Below are 19,751 nucleotides of genomic sequence, written 5' to 3' on the forward strand. Positions count from 1 at the left end.
TGAAGGGAACGGAACAGGTGTAATTGTTTGACAGGACTACAGAAACGATCCTGGTTTACGTGATCAAGTGGTACAGGTGGGCAAGTCAACTGTTACCACGGTAGGGGAGGCACAGCCCGCGGGCAAGTCTATTTAGTGCGGAGGGTCTCGAGGCCGCCCACCGAGCGCTCTCGGTCGAATTTATTGTGGAGCCAGACTCACGTGAGATGTGACTTCACAGCATGTTTCGAGGGGACACCAACGGCTGTTGTGCTGGCATAACTGGGCTGTGGCCGAGGTCAATCACAAACGAAAAGGACAGCTCGAGTCGTCCTTGATATCCCTTTTACTTTGAGGACCGACTGAAGCAAAAATTTGGGCTCAGAGCCGAACAACTAAAGGTGGCAACAACGACGTATATCGCGACGAGCAGCAGGCTGTTCACGCGCTACGGGCTCGCGATCCACTACAGTCACTCACTCCAAACATAACTTGGCAGCGTAGTGATGCGATAATAGTGTGGTGATGGGTGTAATCAGAAAAGCCACAGCCTCGCGAGGCAGCGATGGAGGCACCAAATACCACTGCGATGTATGCTCGATAGACATTACCTCGACTGTTCGCATCAGCTGCGCCGATCCTGCATGTCGAGACTTCGACCTTTGTGTACAATGTTTCGCCCGAGGTGGAAGAGACAAGAACCACGATCCTCAGACGCACCCCTACCGAGTGGTGGAGCAGAATTCCATACCAATATATACCGATGACTGGGGCGCCGATGAAGAGTTGTTAATGCTAGAAGGGTCAGAGAGGTATGGATTGGGTTCTTGGGCTGACGTGGCCGAGCATATTGGCGGCTATCGTGAGAAGGACGAAGTCAGAGATCACTATATCCACACTTATATCGAATCCTCGTTGTTTCCCTTGCCTGAGTTGGCCGACCCGAAGAACACTGAGATCACCGAGCGCGTACCAAAAGAGGAGTTTCAAGCCAGGAAGAAACGGCGAATAGATGAAAGAAAAGAGGCCGCCAAGTCTGCCCAACCTGCCACACCCAAGCAGAAGCCTACTGCCTCCGTACCAGCATGCCACGAAGTGCAAGGTTTTATGCCTGGTCGCTTGGAATTCGAGACTGAACATCTTAACGACGCCGAAGAAGCTGTTCAACATATGACCTTCGAGCCTGGCGAAGGTATTGACCCAACTACTGGTGAAATGGACGAAGAGACCATTCTAAAGATGACGGTGTTCGATATCTACAACTCGAAACTGATGCAACGAGCAGAACGCAAGAAAGTCATCTTCGAACACCAGTTGCTTGAATACAAAAAGAACCAGACACTTGCTAAGCGACGCACCAAGGAGGAAAACGACTTACTGCACAAAGCTAAACCATTCGCTAAAATGATGAACCACGATGACTTTGAGGCATTTACCAAAGACTTGCTCTTGGAGCATAATCTTCGTCAAGCCATCACACAACTTCAAGACTGGCGCCGGCACGGGGTCACGGACCTCAGGCAAGGTGAAAAATACGAGCAAGAGAAGGCAGCTCGAGCAATAAGGATACAGCCTCAAGGCCAGTTTGATAGGATGACTCAGTACAACCCGAAGCGAAAGGAGAAGGAAACCGAGAACGTGCCAAGCGAAGCATCAAGAATGGTTGCGCCTGATCTACCACTCCGTTTCCAGCGCAAGCCCAAAACGGCACCAATATTTGCCGATAGCCAACCGGCTGTCGAGAACGAGTTTGATAAAATGTTCGCAGAAGGTAACGGAACTGAATCAAATTCGGCGCCCAAAGCGAAGACGCGATATGTGATTCAGCCGTTGAATGGAGTGACACCTTGGAAGCTGGAGGAGGAGAAAACCCTCGCACCAGATCTGCAACTACTTAGTGAAGAAGAAATCCAGCTTTGCAATGTACTGCATATTCGACCGAAACCATACCTGGCACTCAAGGAAGGACTTCTCCGGGAAGCCATGAAGCAAGGTGGGGCGATGAGGAAGAAGGAAGCCAGAGGGGTTTGTCGAGTAAGATAATCCTGGTCTGATCCTCGTGACACATACTGACTATGACCAGATTGATGTAAACAAAGCCAATCGGATTTTCGATTTTATGACATATAGTGGATGGATAATGAAGGCATGAAGCCACATCTGATTTTGAGCGAAGGCGTTGGCGGTACAGACTTAGGGCTTGTTCGACACGAAGACGACGAGGCAGTGTCGTTTGCTAGATCTTTGGCGAAATATAGGTAATCATATAAACAGCGACCGGGAGTGGGGGTTGAGCTAGTCGACCTGCGACACCAGCGACGGTCAAATATAAACTGTCAATCGCAGCGCCCTTCAACAACAAGTCCGAAAGCAGCATACTTGTATACAGCAATGTATGTTTGAGACAAAATACACATACTCGACTCCGGACACTCTTGTAAGTGAAAAAGCATGGCTCGTACTTCGTGTTCCACTACATAGGCACCTCCCAAATTGATGTCCATTAACACCGCCTCATATGTGGCTGATGTGGCTGGACAAGTGCACATGCGTGGCGTCCACCCCGCTACTCAATAGGATGACGTCGGCACCTTCTTCGTACTTCGAAAGAGCCTGAAACTGTGTTTTACGCGGAGAGCACTCAACCTCTACTACATAACCTTCTGTTTGCGCCTTTTCCTCCTTGGAATTTGTACAAACTACTTGGACTCGTCCAGAAGCACTCATCTTCGTAAAGTCATAACCCACACATCCAAACGGAAACCATGTCGACAACCGTCCACGTTAAAGGAATCTCTCACGAGACAACGGAGAAAGAGGTCAAGGTAAGCACTTACTTCACTGAAAACGTTTCGCCAATACTAATTCTATTCAGGATTTCTTCTCCTTCTGTGGTAAAATCACCAATCTCTCCATTACACCAGTATCGGGCGATGCCAATGCCGAGAAGTCGGCCACTGTCACGTTCGAGAAAGAGACAGCTGCCAAAACCGCTTTGCTACTCGACAATACTCAGCTTGGAAAGTCTCAAGTACATGTATCGTCAGCCTCAAGCATAGACCAGGTGGCTACACAGGCTGGCTCAGCAACTACAAGTGCAGCTCAGGCTGCTGAGGATCACATCTCTCAAGAGGACAAGCCTCGATCAAGAATTGTTGCCGAGTATCTTGCTCACGGTTACGCTTTGTCCGATAACGTCATCACGAAGGCTCTTGACCTTGACAAGCAGCATGGCTATAGCAACAGATTCACAGCCGTTCTTTCCAACTTCGACCAGAAATACAAGGTCACCGACAAGTCTAAGGACCTGGACAACAAGTACAAGGTGACCGACAAGGCCTGGGGTGCTTGGGGTGGTTTGAACAGCTATTTCGAGAAAGCCCTCAACACACCCACCGGACAAAAACTTCGCGACTTTTATGTGCAGGGTGAGAAGCAGGTTACCGATGTACACAATGAAGCCAGAAGATTGGCAGATATGAAGAAGGGTCCCGGCAAGGAAGAACCACATACAGTCGCTGGACAGCCAAACAAAACAGTTTGTAGCTGTGGTGGCTCTGAGGGCGTTTGTGGTTGTGCACCAGGCAAGTGCTCTTGCGCCAACTGCAGCAAGAGTGATGATCCTAGTAAGACGGAAAACCCTCCTCAGGAGGTCCAGGGTACGCAGAAGACTGTGTGCACTTGCGGAGGCAAAGATGGTGTTTGCGGGTGCGCCCCTGGAAAGTGTGCTTGTGCGGGTTGTTCCAAGGCTTCCTCAGAGGCAACCTCTGAGGTCAAGGAGGCTGCTCAGGCGTCGGGTCAGCACTTGCCAAAGGAGACGTTTGGCACTGCATACTGAGCACGAGAGGATATGCGATAGGCGGGAGGGATACTGAACGATATGATTTTTATGACTAGTCGCTTCTGGTGCGATACCCAAAGATGACAGCGATTTTATTTTTTGAACCAGTAAAACACAGGTAGTTCATAGACAACAACGATATGCATGATGATTCATTTGTTAGCGCTTGCAGCCAATCCAACCGTTAGGACAAAACCGTGCATTTCAGCCAACGGCCGTTTGTTACAAACCGTATTACCTCTTGGATGTGTCTATGGGACCTCACCGAAAAGTGTCAAAAAGCTTTTGGCGTGGCCACCACCGGGTCAAAGGCACAAACACGTTGCAAACGAACACGACTTAAGGGTGACGATAGGTGCTCAAGTTCACCACCAGCGGGCTCCTCAGGCACACGCAATCGAGTCAGTGACATCCGCTTTCTTGATCCGCGGTAATAGTCACCCACACTATGGTAAGCTTTTTCTTCGCTTTTTGCTCTTTGCAACCATTACTTCCTTCTTTCCCTACCACACTGCGCTCTTGCACCTTTACCAGATTGATAAAAATTGCGCCTTTCACCTTGAAGCGTGGGAAATCTCGCTTCTTAGACAAATCTTTACTCACTTACTACACCATCCGCCAGATTATGAACAAACCCTCTACTTCCACGATCGTTCTCTTCACCGAGGCGTGCGACGAGCCTGGCTAACTGGCCCGACACATTTTGCCGGCTCTGGCGATCGCCACGGGCAGGACTACGATCAAGATCTTCAGGTACCTCTGATGAGACAGCCATAGGTTGGATCTACTGGTTCATATATATAACAAATTGGAAAATAGTAAGAAGCATTGTTTGAACACAGCCTGAAGCGCGGCGACTGATCGACTGTGTATAGAGATTGACTCAAGCTGTCCTTTCGCGTCCAAAAACGTAATCGATCTGTCAGCAACATGTGTCTTGAGCGGCTGATCAAAATGCGCTGCGGTCATCACCAGGTATACAGGGTCGACAAAGACGCATGCAAGCACAAACTGCACAAGCAATGCCCAGACTTCGTTCAGCTGGTCATTCGTGAGAGCAAATCACGAAGCTGCATGACCTGTCAGGCCATCAGGAACGTCCACCTCGGCGTTGCAAGTCCGAGCCTCATGAATCTCAAATGACTGCATGGCAGAGCAGAATACTTTGAGATTGCTTTTGAGCGGATGGAAGACCACGATGACGACAATAACACACTAATGTCGTTGTCTCAGGAAAAGCTGTGTATGTTTGAGTTGGAGGGGTAATGTGTAATGTGACAAGAGCTTCGATGAGGTTGTGTCTTTGAGTCAACTAGCAAGAAAAAAAGTTGATTTGGTTCATTCTGGTGGGCGCTCCTCACCTGCTTACCAAGGCTATAGGATATTGAATGTATTTATTGGTCACCACTCTGATCACACTCGTGATCTTTAGAATCAGGCCCCTCCGTGTCCACTCCTTTGCTCTGGCTTTCATTAGGCTCTCTGCCGTCAGTCTTACTCGTAATCGTGGTTCGCGCTGAATTGTCAAGCCGAGAGTAATGGAATCAACATTTGTCAAAATAGCGAGCTGTTTGGTAACTTGTATTGGCATAAAATCTAGTCAGCACGATCCGAGCCGTTTTTCTGCACGTGCACTTTCCAAGGCATGACTCCTCTTCAGCAAAATGGCTGACAGTCAGCGCTGCGCATATGACGTAAACCCGAATGCGGTTCATGCAAAGCAAGTGGGCTGGCACCCTGATATACGAATCTTTTTGTTCAGCAGTATTTCAACGAAAACAACTGTTTGAGAAAACGACTTTGCAAGTACCTAACCAAGTATGTATGCCCACTGAGTTTGTTACGAGTTCAAATCTAACATATCTCTTGTAAGAGCAACCACATCCTACCACCACCATGTCTGCACCAAACCAAGGACGACAGTCTCCTGAACCGGAGCGACAATCCGACGACCAACTTCAGGCACATCCAGGTCAGCCAGGCAGTGGAAAGGTCAGTCAAAGCACTCCTTCCATGTTTGCAAACTCCGCCCCAAGGCAATACCTCGCTCAACCAACGATTTGTTGTTCGGAACAATGCTCGCAACCAGCATCCAGCGTCTCTTATTAGCAAAATGCTAACATCTTTCTGAACAGCTTGACAACTCGAAAGCCAAGAACGAAGGCAAAGATGACCAGCTTTCAGGTCTAGAGAGCAATCCAAAGCACCCACTCGAGGACCATGCAAAGGAGGCCACATCAAAGACCGAGAAGAACACAGATGCATAGACTGAATCAAGGGGACGATGTTCTGACGGGTCTACTGCAGGGATGCATGGGATACACCGGACTGCAGAAGTGGTGATATAGCGCTCAAGAGAATACATCAACGCCATATTCCACTAGCCGCAAACTGTGGCTGAAAATTCTATGCTTCAGGGATGATATAATGTACAAGCAATCTCTTCTTCCATGGGCATATGATAAGAAGGCTCGACGTCCTCTCCCGACTTTAATGGTTGTTCGCCCAGGCAGTTCGCTGTAAATGTCCAGTGCCATCTCATATTGTCTGCAAGTGCTTGCCCGCCATCCTGAATGCTATGGTATGTTCCTCCTGTTGTGAGAGATGTTTGTTCGCGGGTGTGGTCTTTCTTTGGTATCTGTGGCTTGCTGAATATTCAAAGAACATGGCAACGGACCAGAGGTGGAAACCATGGCCGGTAGAGGCACACTACCAGCCAACCACATGCGATCATCCCGCTCAATTTAGCCCTCTTGAACACGATAGCACTAGTAGAAATGGAACACGTGTCTTCGCATCACATATCGAATGACTATCACCCACGTGCAATGATAAGCTGCAAGCCATGTTCCTTCGACTTGTCTGCCGATGTGTGGGCCAAGCTTCGCTATCAACTTTGAAAGATCACCTACCCCTGTATAGTGAGACAGACACATTTCGTCCGATTCGTGAGTGAGACGGGCAAGAATGCTGACGGCTCGCTTGAGCCATTATCCATGCCTTCCTAGATTCTCGTCCTCGCTGACTCATTCCCTTTTGCTATCAGATCAAAGTTATTTGCATCGGCAATCAACCAACAGACAGACTGCCTGCATGCAATCTCACAACTCGTCCCTGCTTGGCAGAAAAGCGGAACATTAACCGGAAAGAGCGAACCAATGCTCTCACACAGCTTCCAGCCCGACTTTTTTGTTCTTTGAAGGACTTCTGGCCATGTCAGGCTTGCCAATCTTCACGACAGGAAGGCGCTTGATCACGACTATACTGATCTGTGCGCTTATAGCTCTCCTCCTGGTTGTAAAGCAAGAAACCATCCGGTCAAGCTCAACCTTCAACTACTACGCGACCCCACGTGATGAACTGCTCGAGCAACAGGGCAAGTTTTGGCAGCAATTCATCGTGGACCTCGAAATCCATGGACCATACGTGCCACCTCTCAATCATCCGGAGGACAAGCATCTGGAGATCAGCTTCGATGCATCCGACCATCGAGGACGGCCAGATTACCTGCAGATGATGGTCAAGCAATGGGAAGCATTAAGCAAGTCGCATACAGCATTTGTTGAAAAGCTTCGTAGTAGAGAATATCGAGTGCCATACAACCCGGGCACCAGAGGCATTGTCACAACTGCTGGTGGTGCTTACCTTCCTGTCGCTTTAGTCAGCATACGTATGCTCCGCGAGACGAACTCAGACCTTCCCGTGGAAGTCTTTCTCTCCACATGGTCAGAGTGGGATCCTGTCATCTGCAGTAAAATCTTGCCCTCGCTGAATGCACGATGTATTGTGCTTCAAGATGTGATGGACTACGACAAGAAGACAAGCAAGCACGGTTTGGAGAAATATCAGTACAAGATAATGTCTATACTGTTCTCATCTTTTGAGGAAGTGCTCTTTCTGGACAGCGATTGCTTTCCTATCCACAATGCCAACGACTTGTTCGAGTCTGCGCCCTTCAACGACACTGGCCTTGTACTCTGGCCTGACTTTTGGTTTCCTTCCGAATCATTCCTGTACTTCCAAATTGCAGCTATACCAGAACCGAAAGTCTACGAACGTGCAAGCACTGAAGCAGGCGAGATCTTGTATTCGAAAAGCAAGCACGATGCAGGCCTCCTCCTAGCAACATATTACAACTACTACGGTCCAAATTATTACTATCCGTTGCTTAGCCAGGGTGCTCCAGGAGAAGGTGACAAGGAGACTTTTATGTGGTCTGCAATCGTACTAGGAGAACCTTTCTACCACGTTACAACAGGAGTCAGAGCACTCGGTTATCAGACAAAGGATGGACAATGGAGAGGTTCAGCCATGGCACAATTCGATCCAATGCAGGACTTCGATCCTGATCACGAGAAGCAAGAAGCTGCGCTGGTTTTGGGAGATATGTATCCGAGGCCATACTTTGTTCACGTCAACCTCCCGAAACTAGATCCTGGCCAAATCTTTGACTATGAGAGTTTCGGCGCCACAGGTCCAACGAAAGATAGTGATCAGAACATGCGAAGAATTTGGTTCGATAACGAGGAGCAAGCTGTCGACTTCTTCGGCTTCGACCTGGAGAAGAAAGTGTGGAATGTGGTCAGAGAGATTGCATGCGAGTATGAGAATGCCATCCTTAGCTGGAAAGGCAAGAAAGACATCTGCAAGAAGGCTCTGAGGTATTGGGATGCTGTCTTTAAGGACGACACTAAACCACAGTGGAACAGATTGACAGCTCGGACTCGATTTTCTGAACCGTCCTCAAACTGAGGAAGAGTTCTGGAGACATATTGTTCATCAATACTGCCACGTGGCATGGTGTCAAAACGAAGCCTTTGACACACATATGCTGTGCCGATGAGTCTCATGTCACCGCGATCTCAGCTAAAGATACCATAATACTCGAGGTTGCACCAATGCAGGCTCTACTATTGAATCGAGGCCAAAATTCACTTGCAGATCAAGATAGGAGTGTCGCAAAACGAGTGCACTCACAGTCTGTAGTCTGTCGCCCCCACCCTTTGAGCATTCGCCCTCGCAAGCGTAGTTGACTTGGCGAACGCGATTTCGTTAGTCCACCACGACATCAAGCAGTACGGCAATCCATCCTTCAACCTGCAACAAGACCCCCAGCCCTATTTTATCTGAACACCTCCGAAGATCACATCTAGCTGTCCATACTCATATGTTCAGCCGATGATCATACTAGAGCTTAAGATAGCACATCTCACAAAGCAACAACCTGTTTGAAGCACGTCGGACAGGTCTCTGGCATTGAGGCGCCGTCTCCTGTGGTGGGAAGCGAATCTATGAGCCGGATTCGTGCACAAGAGACCAAGATTTATCTAGCCTAACCCTCAAACTGTGCAGCATGCAAGCTATGCGGTTGATCAAAGAGAGCCACCATCCATCGAGTTGGAGGAGGTAGCTTTGACCTAGGCACCAGACCACAACCCAATCCCAGCAATACGTACATAGCCAGGAATTGACCACAGGAATCTGGAGCCAACATGTGATCAATTCCGATACGCAAAGCGGCTGCAATAATGATAATAACAATCGCCCGTTCTCCTACAGCATTCTTTCCGTCCTTACTCTCTCTCGACCACGCTGGATTATATCTTCGTAATTCGAGTACTGCATACCATACCATACCATTGCTCCCCACGCTTTGAATGAAGTATACTACCTTCGTATTCATGAAACGTGTCGTGTTAAAATTATCACATGTTAGCTGGCCTGCTATGTCACGACTGAATAGTGTTTCGAGTATAATAAAATTCGAACCTACGAGACTTGGCGTAACTTTGAATAACTTTGAACAACTCTCATTGACTTTACACAACTCTGATCAACTTTGAATGAAGAAGACTCTCGATGACTTCCGATCACTCTTGCACGGGTCGCGTAGGCGTAATATCAGTGCAGATAAAATGCTCTAGTAGTAATGGACGAAGAAGGTTAGGGGAAAGAAGTATGAAGCTATTCATCTAACCTCTGACTCTAGGCTGTCGAGGACGACGAATCCTGGCAATCTAAGTCTGCTTGTCGTCAGAGTATCGCAGAGTCTATATATAGCCCGCCGCTGTTGTTCATGGGCAATGTGCTACAAGCCTCTGTCTACGTACTTCCATCTCCACCTTCGCATCAACCTTGGAGTCTGAATTGATTAAATCTCAATGCCGTACCCAGCTTCTCGAGTTAGGCCTACCAGGTGCTGAGAACCCCGAGCATAGTATCGACCTCACTGGCAGGACTGGGTGAAGCAGTCTCCCACAAATCATCGTCCCACGACCAGCCTTCGCCGTCTTCACTTACTTCCTCAAAGCAGATCTCACTTTCCTCTTCGGATTCACAAGTCATGGTTCGTGGTAGGTCCTTCGCATCACTTGGGAGCGCCGAGATCTCCTCTTCGTCACCTTCCAGGTTCTGCGATAGAAGCTGTGACGCTGTGAGAGAGTTTGAAGCTGAGCTTTCCTTTACATCGTCACTCTCAAGCTGATCATCGGCTCGGTTGCTGGCGGCTGATTGAGCCTGAGCCTGAGCCTCGATGTCGTCGCAAATCCAGTCGACCATCTTTCCAATCTCTGTGCCATACTCTGGTCTAAAGTAAGTCCAGGCACACATTCCGAACGGTGGAGGAAGTGCTGCTGCAGGCGTACACGCGACCGACGATGACTCTCTGTGATCTGGCTGCTGTGTCCTCAATGCGTGTGTACCATCTATAGCTTCAGCAGAAGTAGTGCTAGCAGGATTTAAAAGACATCGGCTCTCAGTAGCTGCAACGACATTGAAACAAGTGTCAAGGGAGCCATTTGACGAAGCATTTCCCCTCAATCTTGATGATTTTGATATTGAGGCTGGAGTACAGGTTGTACAAGGCGTTGTTGCAGGTTTTGTAGTTTGAGCCGTATTCTGTGGAGCTGAAGCTTGACTAAATGCTCGATCTGCATTCGTACTGGCGGAAATTCGTTCGATAAGTCTGGGCATGGTCAATTTTGGAAAGACAAGGTTCTGGTTCGAGGTCAAGGTTAGATTGCTGTGGGAAGAATCGATCCGGTATGAAGTCGGTGGCTTCGGAAGGATGTAGGTACTGGTTGTGGTGACGATAGGAGGTAAGATGGTCTTTGTCTCGGGAGTGTTGTTCGAAGGCAATAACACACCACCTTCATCCGAGTCCTCGGACGGCAGAGCTCTACTCATCAGAGGCAATCTTGCAGCGACGAAAGGCTGTCCCTGCTTGGCTTGTACCTCAGATGGTTGTTCTTGATGTCCAACAGCACGAATCTCAGACATTAATCGAGTACATTTCGAGTTGTACCAATCATATGGCTCCTTAGGCGTGTTTGGGGCTTGAGCGTTCATGGGATCTGTAGCCGTAGCATTGCTCCTTCGATGGTATAGCAGCGGGCTTGGAACTCGATATGTTGGCTGCATCAAACAGCAGGACGTTGGGACTCTGGGATTAGAGTCGAGCAGGCTCGTGGCCACTGGGGTTTCAACAGTGACTTCCTGTTGGTTCCCATCAGCCAAGAAGCCTTTCGATCTTGTAACCACACTCTCCTTCTGCAGAGACGAAGCCTATTCATCCCCCCGTAGGACCGCTGTAATCTTGGGTTCAGGTGGTGGAGTGAGCAGACCGGTATGAGCAGAGTGACCAATGCCATAGATGTCTTGATAGGCGGCTAGGTAGTAGGGTTCTGCAGGCTGTGGCGACGAAGCGGGAAAGTGTATTGCGGGCGAAGGAATCTCGACGTTCAAGATCGAATAAGGATTCGAGGCTACCGGTGTTAGTCTCTACCCGTGCAACCATAAATGGAACACAACATACTTGGCTTGAGCATACCATCCAACTGAGGCTGAGACTGACCACTTTGGTGAGGTGTTGCAGAGGTAGGAGTAACGTTGGTGGACAATGCAGCAGCTATCGAATTCTGTGGCTGAACAATTGCAGAGTTCGCCTTGCATCGTGACCAGAAATCAGCCTGCCTTTTCCTCTCATACTGCCGTCTTCGCTGTCGTTGTTGCTTGCGTCGTGTTCTTCGACTAGCTGCGGGGGAGGCCACGAAGATTGGAGCCATGCTGTAAATAGTATTAGGTAGTATTTGTTGCGGATAATGGTGCTAAGGATACTAGGTAACAAGGTCGTCGTCGCAACGAGACTGAAGATGTGAAAAAGACGAAGATCGAGTAGGATTCAACTTGTCGTTAGTAGTATTCCATCATGGCCGGTAAGGAAAGTGCACCTCTATTGCACGGTTGTCCGCTAATTTTGGCAACTACAGAGAATGCCTCTCCTTTCTTTACACGTTGTCTCGCTTCTCGTCAGGATAGTAAGCTGCCTCATGTGCATCTCGAACCTTTTCAAGTATCCTGTAATCATTAGCTTGAGATTAGGTATGAATTTACTTGAATCCATACCAGAAATTGTAAGCGCCCCAGAGCCCACCAGCAACTGCTATCAAGCAGCCAGTCACAATAGCCGTGATCCTGGCAGTGACGCTCCAAACTCCCTTCTGTGCCGTGTAGACATTGACGATCGTGGTGAGCAAGCCTGCTACTGAATTGAGCATAGCTGGCCTAGCAGCGTGTTAGTATGCACCCAGGAATACTACTGTTCGAGACTTACAAAAATACCTTGTTCACTAGCCAGACATAATTCTTCCTCCATCTCAGCCATAAGAAAAGACAGCCAGTGCCTCCAATAATGCAGAATGCGCCGCTCAACCACAATAGGCCAACATTAGCCGCCGAATCAATAATCGCTTTCGCAATGGCGCTACTCTTATCGTCATCCTCTTCAAGGTTCTTAAACATATCGCTATTCTTGAAACTCGTATATGTACCGGGTATGATCAGAAAACTGGCCAGCAGAATCCATGTAAATACTCCAGCAAGGAAGTTGTAAACTCGTGGTATGCGATCAAGGTGTAATAACATTTGCATGTACCTTGTTTCTGTAGTGGGCACCCGCACGATAGGTGGTCGAGGTAGATCTTGCTCCATGGCCGGTGATATCCAAGCTTGATTTACTGTAGCTGGTGAAGGGACGTAAGGTCGTGGGTAGGCTGTCTGATGGCGCTCGGAGGAGATGAAGATGTCTTTGCGTTCTGCGTCAGCTGAATAGCCGGGTACCAAGTTTTCCCTTGTTGTGTCAACAGAATCAATAGTAGAGAGTGACGGTCTTCTGGCTAGGCTTTGTCGATTGAAGAACATCTGTCATTCAATCGCTCGTGACAGTTGGTGGTACAATACAACGCTTTCGGGCTCGGTTGGTCCACGTCTAAACAAGAACAGAAACGAAGGAGCACAGCTCTCGCGAAAAGAAAACAGCAGTCTAGAAGAACAAGAGAAAGGTAAGGATTCAGATCTGAAGCCACAGGATCGCGAACAAGGACTTCGACGCAACTAAATAATACATTGTAGACTTCACGCAGGACCTCGAGGCAATAAGACATTCCAAGATGTCTCTACCTAAGCGCCTTGGTATCATCGTGGACGGTATCACACTGGCGTTTACCGAGATGGACCACGTCGCAAGTCGGTCGACATAAGATGGTAGATGTGAAGCAAGAGCCGGAATCGAAACGAGGTTGACTGGCCAGTCGAATGGTTGGTTGGAAAGCAAAGAAAATCGTACAAGGTGAAACACCCAAATTTAGCAGTCTCTACACGTGACTTGCTGGCGCTTGGCGGCATAGTATCGTGTTCGTTTCACGATTGCATGATCAGGTTGAATCGTGGATTAGTACTTGATTGATATTCGTGTTTCGTGGGAGACTGCCGAAGTGAACAACCAGGAGTCTAGAAGATGTCTATGTCTATATCGCTGCCAACACCAATTTTCTCTCTATGTACGCCAGGAATGCATCCTAATCTCTAGTTTTGATCCCAGTCATGAGGTCGTGAATGTCGCATTCGTAGTTTTATAACAATTGCCCCCAAACACCGAAACTGTACGTGCCGCTATCATTGCCTTTCGCTGTCCGGGCCCTCATCATAGATCGTGATATTGACGACCTCCCTTGGCACATTGCCGTCCTCAACAGCAGCGTTTGACAGACGCCGAGTCCACGAATGCACAACCGCACCATCCGCTCTACCCCGAGGCACCGAGAACACCTGAAAAGCTCCAAGGATTGCCACAGCACCGGCCCCGAACCAAGCCAAACCAGTGAACTCAATCTGTCGACCTTTGGTGTAAAGTAGACCAGCGACTGGTGGTGCAACCATTCTGCAAGCAGCGCCTACAGATGCAGCCAATCCATTGATCTTGCCTAGATATCGAGGTGACGGACATGCCTGTTTCAGCAGAATGAGTACACTAGGGTAGTTCAATATTGAGCAGAAGTGCCGAATGGTCAGGCAGACATAGATACCAACCATCAACGAGTCCGAAGGCAAGAAAACGAGGTATGGAACAATGAAGAAGGCAATAGGGTGCAGAAGAGTGACCATCATGAAAGTGCGGAACACTCCCAAACGATCAGCGACGAATGGGAATATGACAGCCTGGATGAACAGCGCGATGGCGCCACCAACAGTCATGATGAGACCGACCATTTTGGTAGATAACCCAAGGCCACCTTCCATGTGCAAGAGTGAGCTTCTTGCTGCAGAGATGTTCAGCTCTGTACCAGGTGAGTCTTGCAAGAAAATGGGAAACAAATGGTCATAGCACATAGAGTGGTCTAGAAGCACGACCTGTTAGCAGAAGTGGTGAAATAAACACTAGACCTGTTGCTTCGAACTTACATGTATAGATCCCAAGAGCAATGACGATGGAGGAGACCCGCCAAGTAAACCACTTATCTACTTGTCGCTCCGAAAGTGATGAGGTTCGGAAGGTACCATCTGGCGTGACTCTCCACGAGTCTCTACGAGTCACTTCGACTTCGTTGAAAGTGCCGTATGTATCGTGGTCATCGTGAAGATTAGCGCTTTGGTCAGCAGCATTATTACCACCAATAATCATCGGAGTAGTCTCAGTAACGTGATGATGCACGTTAGGGTCAGCTCCCTTGCAATGATCAGGATGAGTTTCTTCAAGACAAAAGATGACCAAGCCCAAGCTGCACAGCATGATGACCGAGCATATGATGTTAGGTAGAGCCCAGGGGTACTCTTCAAACAAACTGCCTTTTGGAAAAACTGATGGGTAGCCGCGAACTGGATCTGCAAAGGTCCCACCAATCGCAGGTCCTAAGATGGTACCGACTGACCATACGAAGGGCATTATCGCAAAGGCTTTAGGTTCGTGAGCTGGATTCTTGACGATTTCGCCGACTATGGTCTGTACCACACCCATGGATCCATTTAGTAAGCCTCCCAGAGCTCTTCCTATCAGACAAAAGGCGAAGCTTTTGGCGAAACCGGTCATAAGCAGACATATGAGAGTGCCAATACAGCTCAGTATCATGACAGGTTTGCGACCTATTCGATCTGAAAGACTACCCCAGAACATACCTGAGGCGGCTTCGCAGAGACTGAAGGCGGATATGAGGAAGCCGGCATAGAAAGAAGCGTCATCTTCACTACCGATATGAAAACCTCGGACCATGAGCCATGCGTAAGGAAAGATGGAGGTGAGGGCGATTGGTTCGGCTAGTCGACATATTGCTAGAGTCGCGTCAGTGGTATAATCTCGGGAAATAGACGGCTTTGCATACAAAGGATAAAGAGTTGAAATGCTGGAAAAGGTTCGTCGGAAGCAGATCTTGAGGCGTGTGAGTTTTTCATCTCATCGACCTGCGAAAGTCTTTACCAGAGGTCCTCCACAGGTCAAGTTATTCGCTCGACAGACACAATCGATGCAGGTGAATTGCGGCTTGTTTGCTGGAAACTATTGGCGATAGATCAAACAAGTGGTGGAGCAGATGCGAACAAAAACAATTTTGGGCTTCTCAATAATTCAGATGTACTACAACAATGATTGAACGAGGATAGGACGTATACAATATGTGGAAGACGTACGTGTAGAGAGAGCGCGAAATGCGTCGTGAGGCGGCGTGAGAAACCCAAACCTGAGAACCTCATCTAGGACCGTGGCCTTCGACCTGCATCAATGTCAAGCGAGCTTTTCCAGAATAGAGCTAGTGCACATGCGCTTACAATGCACAGAGAAAGACAGATTTGAGGCTGATCATCTCAAAAGGGCAAAATGCTTCGGAGTTCACCTCTCGATGAAGTAGAGTATATTTAATTGGTTGCACTCACAGAAGACCAGACTTTACTCAACTAATGACCTTTCATCGGCATCCTTTTGAGGATGCCGGAAAGCCGGCATATACTCACTGGGAATATGAAGAACCCTCATTTACTCCAACTTTGCACTTTCGACCAACTGACCACTGCAAGGCACAGTTTAGTGGCTGGAGGAACACTGTAGTCCCTTTGGAGGACCCTGCTTCTCATGTAAATGTACTCCGTAGCAGCCTCAAGGCTATACCGCAATGCTTTTCGAGTCCGTGCCTGACGTCAAGTAAGCCTGTTTAAATATCAACAACCTCCACTTGTGGACCTTGAAAAATCCGCCCTTGGCTCTGCGGTACCAGATATAATTGTACGCTAAGGCTCGCAAAGTCATGGCTTATGATCAACAACATTATGGTTGTTTCTGTCTCTACCGACCAGAATAGTGTACGTGGTTTCAGGACGTTTACTACCTGAATGGCGTTCATAAATATTCTCAAGCCATTCTGATTATCAGTGCCCTGGTGGCTGCCACAGCATTCGATGAGACTAGTGGTGTACAGATAGTAGACAGATAACTCTGCTGTCTTTATTCATCTTCGCCTGCTTCTTCCTGAGGAGGAACTGAAATTGGATCGGACGTTGTACTTCCAGCAGAGTGTGCCCCAATTAGCTCGTCAGATTCCGCGAATGATACACTCTTCGTGTCTGAAAATTGTCTTCTTGGTAGCTCCTCTTTATGACATCTTTTGAGAGCCCTCTTTAGAACTTTGACCTCACCAGCACGATTCTCCTAGGTCTCATGCTCTGTTTTGTTCTTCAGACCAACCTCGATTTCACCTCGTAAGACCTTGATCGCCCTCATCGAGCCATCATGATCGAATGTCTGTTTTTGACTGTCGTACAGAATATTCATCACTGCTAATGACAGTACGACGAGGTACACATCTCCACCTTTGACATCGCGCCACCACCGCCGCTTGACGCCCACCTTCCACAAGGAGTCTAAGCTGTTCCTGAGCACGTACATGTTGTTGGCATGACCAGTAGGTGACCAATCAATGGCTGCAGCACTTCCGGCGATACTGCCAGCCACCAAAAATCGGAATGTCGACATGAATGATCTTGGCAGATAGTTGTTGCCAAAGCAAATAGAACCCCAAATACCTGCGATAGTAGCCACGATACTAGCGGTCGATCTCAAGATTTGTGTTACCAAGGCTGTGGTAAAGGCGCTGGGTTGCTTGACGAGACTGCTGATTCTGGAGAGGGATAGTGCCGAGTAGTACAAGGTCATGGTTCTTCCGATACTGCTGGAGGACAGCAGGATCTGTCGCAGGAATGGTGGGAAGCAGGATGTTTCATGGGGGTGAATGAGAGCACATGATAGGTATTGCAGTGCTGGGTGGGCTCGATCAGTTATGGGTGAGATTGCAGGGCTGATGCCGGCAGGTAATGTTACTGGGTCTTTGGGGCGTAGTATAGGAGAAACATAAGTAGGCCATTTCCTGTCAGCCATTTGGGCAAGACTGTCGATCTGCTGCCTTCCTGTGGGCCAACTGACCTTCTCTGAAAGGTTGGAAGGCCGTGGTTGTAGATACTCAGGACTGTTGTTGAGGATGAAATCGCTGTATATCGCGGGAACACATTCTGGGTCGAAGAGGAAAGCGTGTAGCAGTTGTCCGTGAGAAAGAGCCGCTAGCATCCAACTTCCCACCCACTTTGGTTTCCGTTTCAAGTAGCCTTTCGCCTCGGCCCCTTTGTACAATAGCTCGCCTGCCCTAATAAGCACGTAGAGAGCAATCGTAACGCGCAGCTGGTCTTGAGGATAGATGCCTAGAGCCAATCCAGATAAGCTTGCTCCTGCAGCGGGCGCCAGTCGCCAGGTTAATGCTTTCCACAAATATGGATGCCTGTCTCGAAAGGGCTGTACATGCTCCTGCAGTAGCTCTTTGCGCATACTGTGCAATGTATGGTACAAGACTCGATGACAGAAGAGTAACGTTGCCAGTGACAGTGCAAATCGCTGACGACTAGCAATCAATGGTTTCCTGGGAGGAGTGGCACCCCTCGACTTTCGAGCTGCCAATTGAGCTAAAAGTAACTGGATGCCTTGAAGTCCATAACTCGTGCCTAAGTAAACTCGAGTCGCAGCGCGAAAAGCAGAAGTCCATCTTGGCTCCCTGGTCAGTGGCCGCGTGGGCTTCGCTACTGGAGATAGGTGCTTAAATCTCGGGTCATCGGTGATGCTGTCTGTGATGGCCTCTTGCAGAGCATCATACTCACGACGACTGAGCAGAAGCTGGATCGCTGTGAATTTTGCCATGTCGTTGTACCGTTCCACTTGACAGCTCTATGAGTAGGACTCTTCGTAACTCGTTCCTCACGAGCAGCCGATCATGTTTGATTGTGATCAGAAGCGTTTGACAACGAGAAAGTGACCTTTGGTCTTGTGTTCAGGAACTAGTTACGAAATGTCGATCCAAAACGTACACAGAGAGTAACCCAAAGCAAGTATCATAGGTCAACGTTGATAAACGACAGGAAATAGAAGCACATCTGAGAGAAGAAGCAGCGTCGATGATCGATGGAGAGGACGCCCAGCCTCCGGGTCCACTACCCCAGATTTCAAGTTCACATGCTTGCATGGCATCTCGTGGCTCTTCACTTTCAATTGGGGTTGTCCAAGCCCTCAGTTCGTCAGTTCGTCACTTCTACCAAATTCAAGACGAGCTGCGAGGCACGCCTCTACCTACCATGCGCTCCTTCTCTTATCTTGTAGTGCTTCTCCTAGCCATCTGCCTTCTAATCACCTCAGGCAATGCGCTAAAACAACCAACCTCATACTGCAAATGCATATGCTTTCAGAACAGCACCATCATCCCGCTAAACTCTCCTCCCTCTCAATCCAGCACGCCCTCTGCACGATCACCGCTCCTCGTACGCGAACAGGAAGATAATGCGGAAGATAAGGGGAAGAAACAACAGCACCACCATACCTTAACCTGCGCAGACTGCAACCGCGCTTTCTGTCTAGATTATAACTTGCCAATTTGCAAGAATGCGAAAGAGGAGGATGTCTTTGCGCAGTGTTTCCGTATGTTACAAGCGCTAAGAGACACGTCCAGCTCTGGGATACTAACAGGTATGCTAGAACGAGACTCGCTGAAAGACAGGTCAATCGTGACGTTGTTCATCCTTGCGACTGCGAGTTTGCTGATCTGGGCTTTGATCAAGCCCTATATCGTGAAAAGTGGTGTGAGCGACGTGCTGCGGGGATATACAACCGTACGAAGTGGACTAGGTTCGGACAGCACTGAACTACCCAGGGTTAATGCTAGGTCTGGAGGATTTAGAAATGACAATGCAGGAGTTGGGGGTAGTGGAAGTGAAAGAGCAGGGAGAGGAGTGGACGGGACTGTCGGTGGCAGAGGGAGTGTGTCACGGCAAGGGGGGCTGAATAGCTAACACATCCATCACGCATCACACATGTCGAGGTGATCTGAACTTTGTTCTCTTGGTTCCGGGGTATCTATGTCTGCACAGTCGTATATCTCGTTTCATCATGTCAGCATGTTCCTCCGTTCATGTTCAAGTCTTGCCCTCTCATTACAACCCATTACCAATACGCCTGCTAGCAATGCCATAAACGCTCACTTTTGGTCCTTGACACCACCAAGCCTGGAGACGCCCAAGTCTAAAGGTAGCAAAACCACAAGCGTTGTTCACCGTCACATCGCCGCAGGATAGCAACACC

General features: G+C 48.7%; 8 protein-coding genes across 8 annotated transcripts; 4 read left to right on the forward strand and 4 right to left on the reverse strand.

Moving 5' to 3' along the window:
• Window positions 1-504: 504 nt before the first annotated feature.
• On the forward strand, window positions 505-2,131 carry ADA2 (Transcriptional adapter ada2; the record flags this gene model as incomplete). The annotated part of the gene is made up of 2 exons (XM_064896214.1): window positions 505-2,013; window positions 2,063-2,131. 2 exons carry the CDS (start codon window positions 505-507, stop codon window positions 2,129-2,131), a joined length of 1,578 nt encoding a protein of 525 aa, XP_064758901.1.
• Window positions 2,132-2,744: 613 nt separating this feature from the next.
• Window positions 2,745-3,817, forward strand: vip1 (the record flags this gene model as incomplete). Its single annotated transcript, XM_064896215.1, has 2 exons — window positions 2,745-2,804; window positions 2,855-3,817. The coding sequence occupies 2 exons, from the start codon at window positions 2,745-2,747 to the stop codon at window positions 3,815-3,817; spliced, it is 1,023 nt and encodes a 340-aa protein (XP_064758902.1).
• Window positions 3,818-5,716: 1,899 nt separating this feature from the next.
• LTR64_001839 (uncharacterized protein) lies at window positions 5,717-6,087 on the forward strand (the record flags this gene model as incomplete). Its single annotated transcript, XM_064896216.1, has 2 exons — window positions 5,717-5,812; window positions 5,956-6,087. 2 exons carry the CDS (start codon window positions 5,717-5,719, stop codon window positions 6,085-6,087), a joined length of 228 nt encoding a protein of 75 aa, XP_064758903.1.
• Window positions 6,088-7,033: 946 nt separating this feature from the next.
• MNN2_1 (mannosyltransferase) lies at window positions 7,034-8,572 on the forward strand (the record flags this gene model as incomplete). The annotated part of the gene is made up of 1 exon (XM_064896217.1): window positions 7,034-8,572. The coding sequence occupies one exon, from the start codon at window positions 7,034-7,036 to the stop codon at window positions 8,570-8,572; it is 1,539 nt and encodes a 512-aa protein (XP_064758904.1).
• A 1,437-nt stretch (window positions 8,573-10,009) lies between these two features.
• Window positions 10,010-11,883, reverse strand: LTR64_001841 (uncharacterized protein; the record flags this gene model as incomplete). The annotated part of the gene is made up of 3 exons (XM_064896218.1): window positions 10,010-11,314; window positions 11,405-11,583; window positions 11,634-11,883. 3 exons carry the CDS (start codon window positions 11,881-11,883, stop codon window positions 10,010-10,012), a joined length of 1,734 nt encoding a protein of 577 aa, XP_064758905.1.
• A 222-nt stretch (window positions 11,884-12,105) lies between these two features.
• Window positions 12,106-12,808, reverse strand: LTR64_001842 (uncharacterized protein; the record flags this gene model as incomplete). The annotated part of the gene is made up of 3 exons (XM_064896219.1): window positions 12,106-12,175; window positions 12,224-12,382; window positions 12,432-12,808. 3 exons carry the CDS (start codon window positions 12,806-12,808, stop codon window positions 12,106-12,108), a joined length of 606 nt encoding a protein of 201 aa, XP_064758906.1.
• A 963-nt stretch (window positions 12,809-13,771) lies between these two features.
• LTR64_001843 (uncharacterized protein) lies at window positions 13,772-15,110 on the reverse strand (the record flags this gene model as incomplete). Its single annotated transcript, XM_064896220.1, has 2 exons — window positions 13,772-14,493; window positions 14,558-15,110. 2 exons carry the CDS (start codon window positions 15,108-15,110, stop codon window positions 13,772-13,774), a joined length of 1,275 nt encoding a protein of 424 aa, XP_064758907.1.
• A 1,677-nt stretch (window positions 15,111-16,787) lies between these two features.
• Window positions 16,788-17,954, reverse strand: LTR64_001844 (uncharacterized protein; the record flags this gene model as incomplete). Its single annotated transcript, XM_064896221.1, has 2 exons — window positions 16,788-17,324; window positions 17,559-17,954. The coding sequence occupies 2 exons, from the start codon at window positions 17,952-17,954 to the stop codon at window positions 16,788-16,790; spliced, it is 933 nt and encodes a 310-aa protein (XP_064758908.1).
• Window positions 17,955-19,751: the final 1,797 nt, after the last annotated feature.

This window comes from Lithohypha guttulata (genome assembly GCF_036872675.1).
Source record: "Lithohypha guttulata strain CCFEE 5908 chromosome Unknown scaffold_1, whole genome shotgun sequence".
NCBI classification, from domain to species: Eukaryota; Fungi; Ascomycota; class Eurotiomycetes; order Chaetothyriales; family Trichomeriaceae; genus Lithohypha; species Lithohypha guttulata.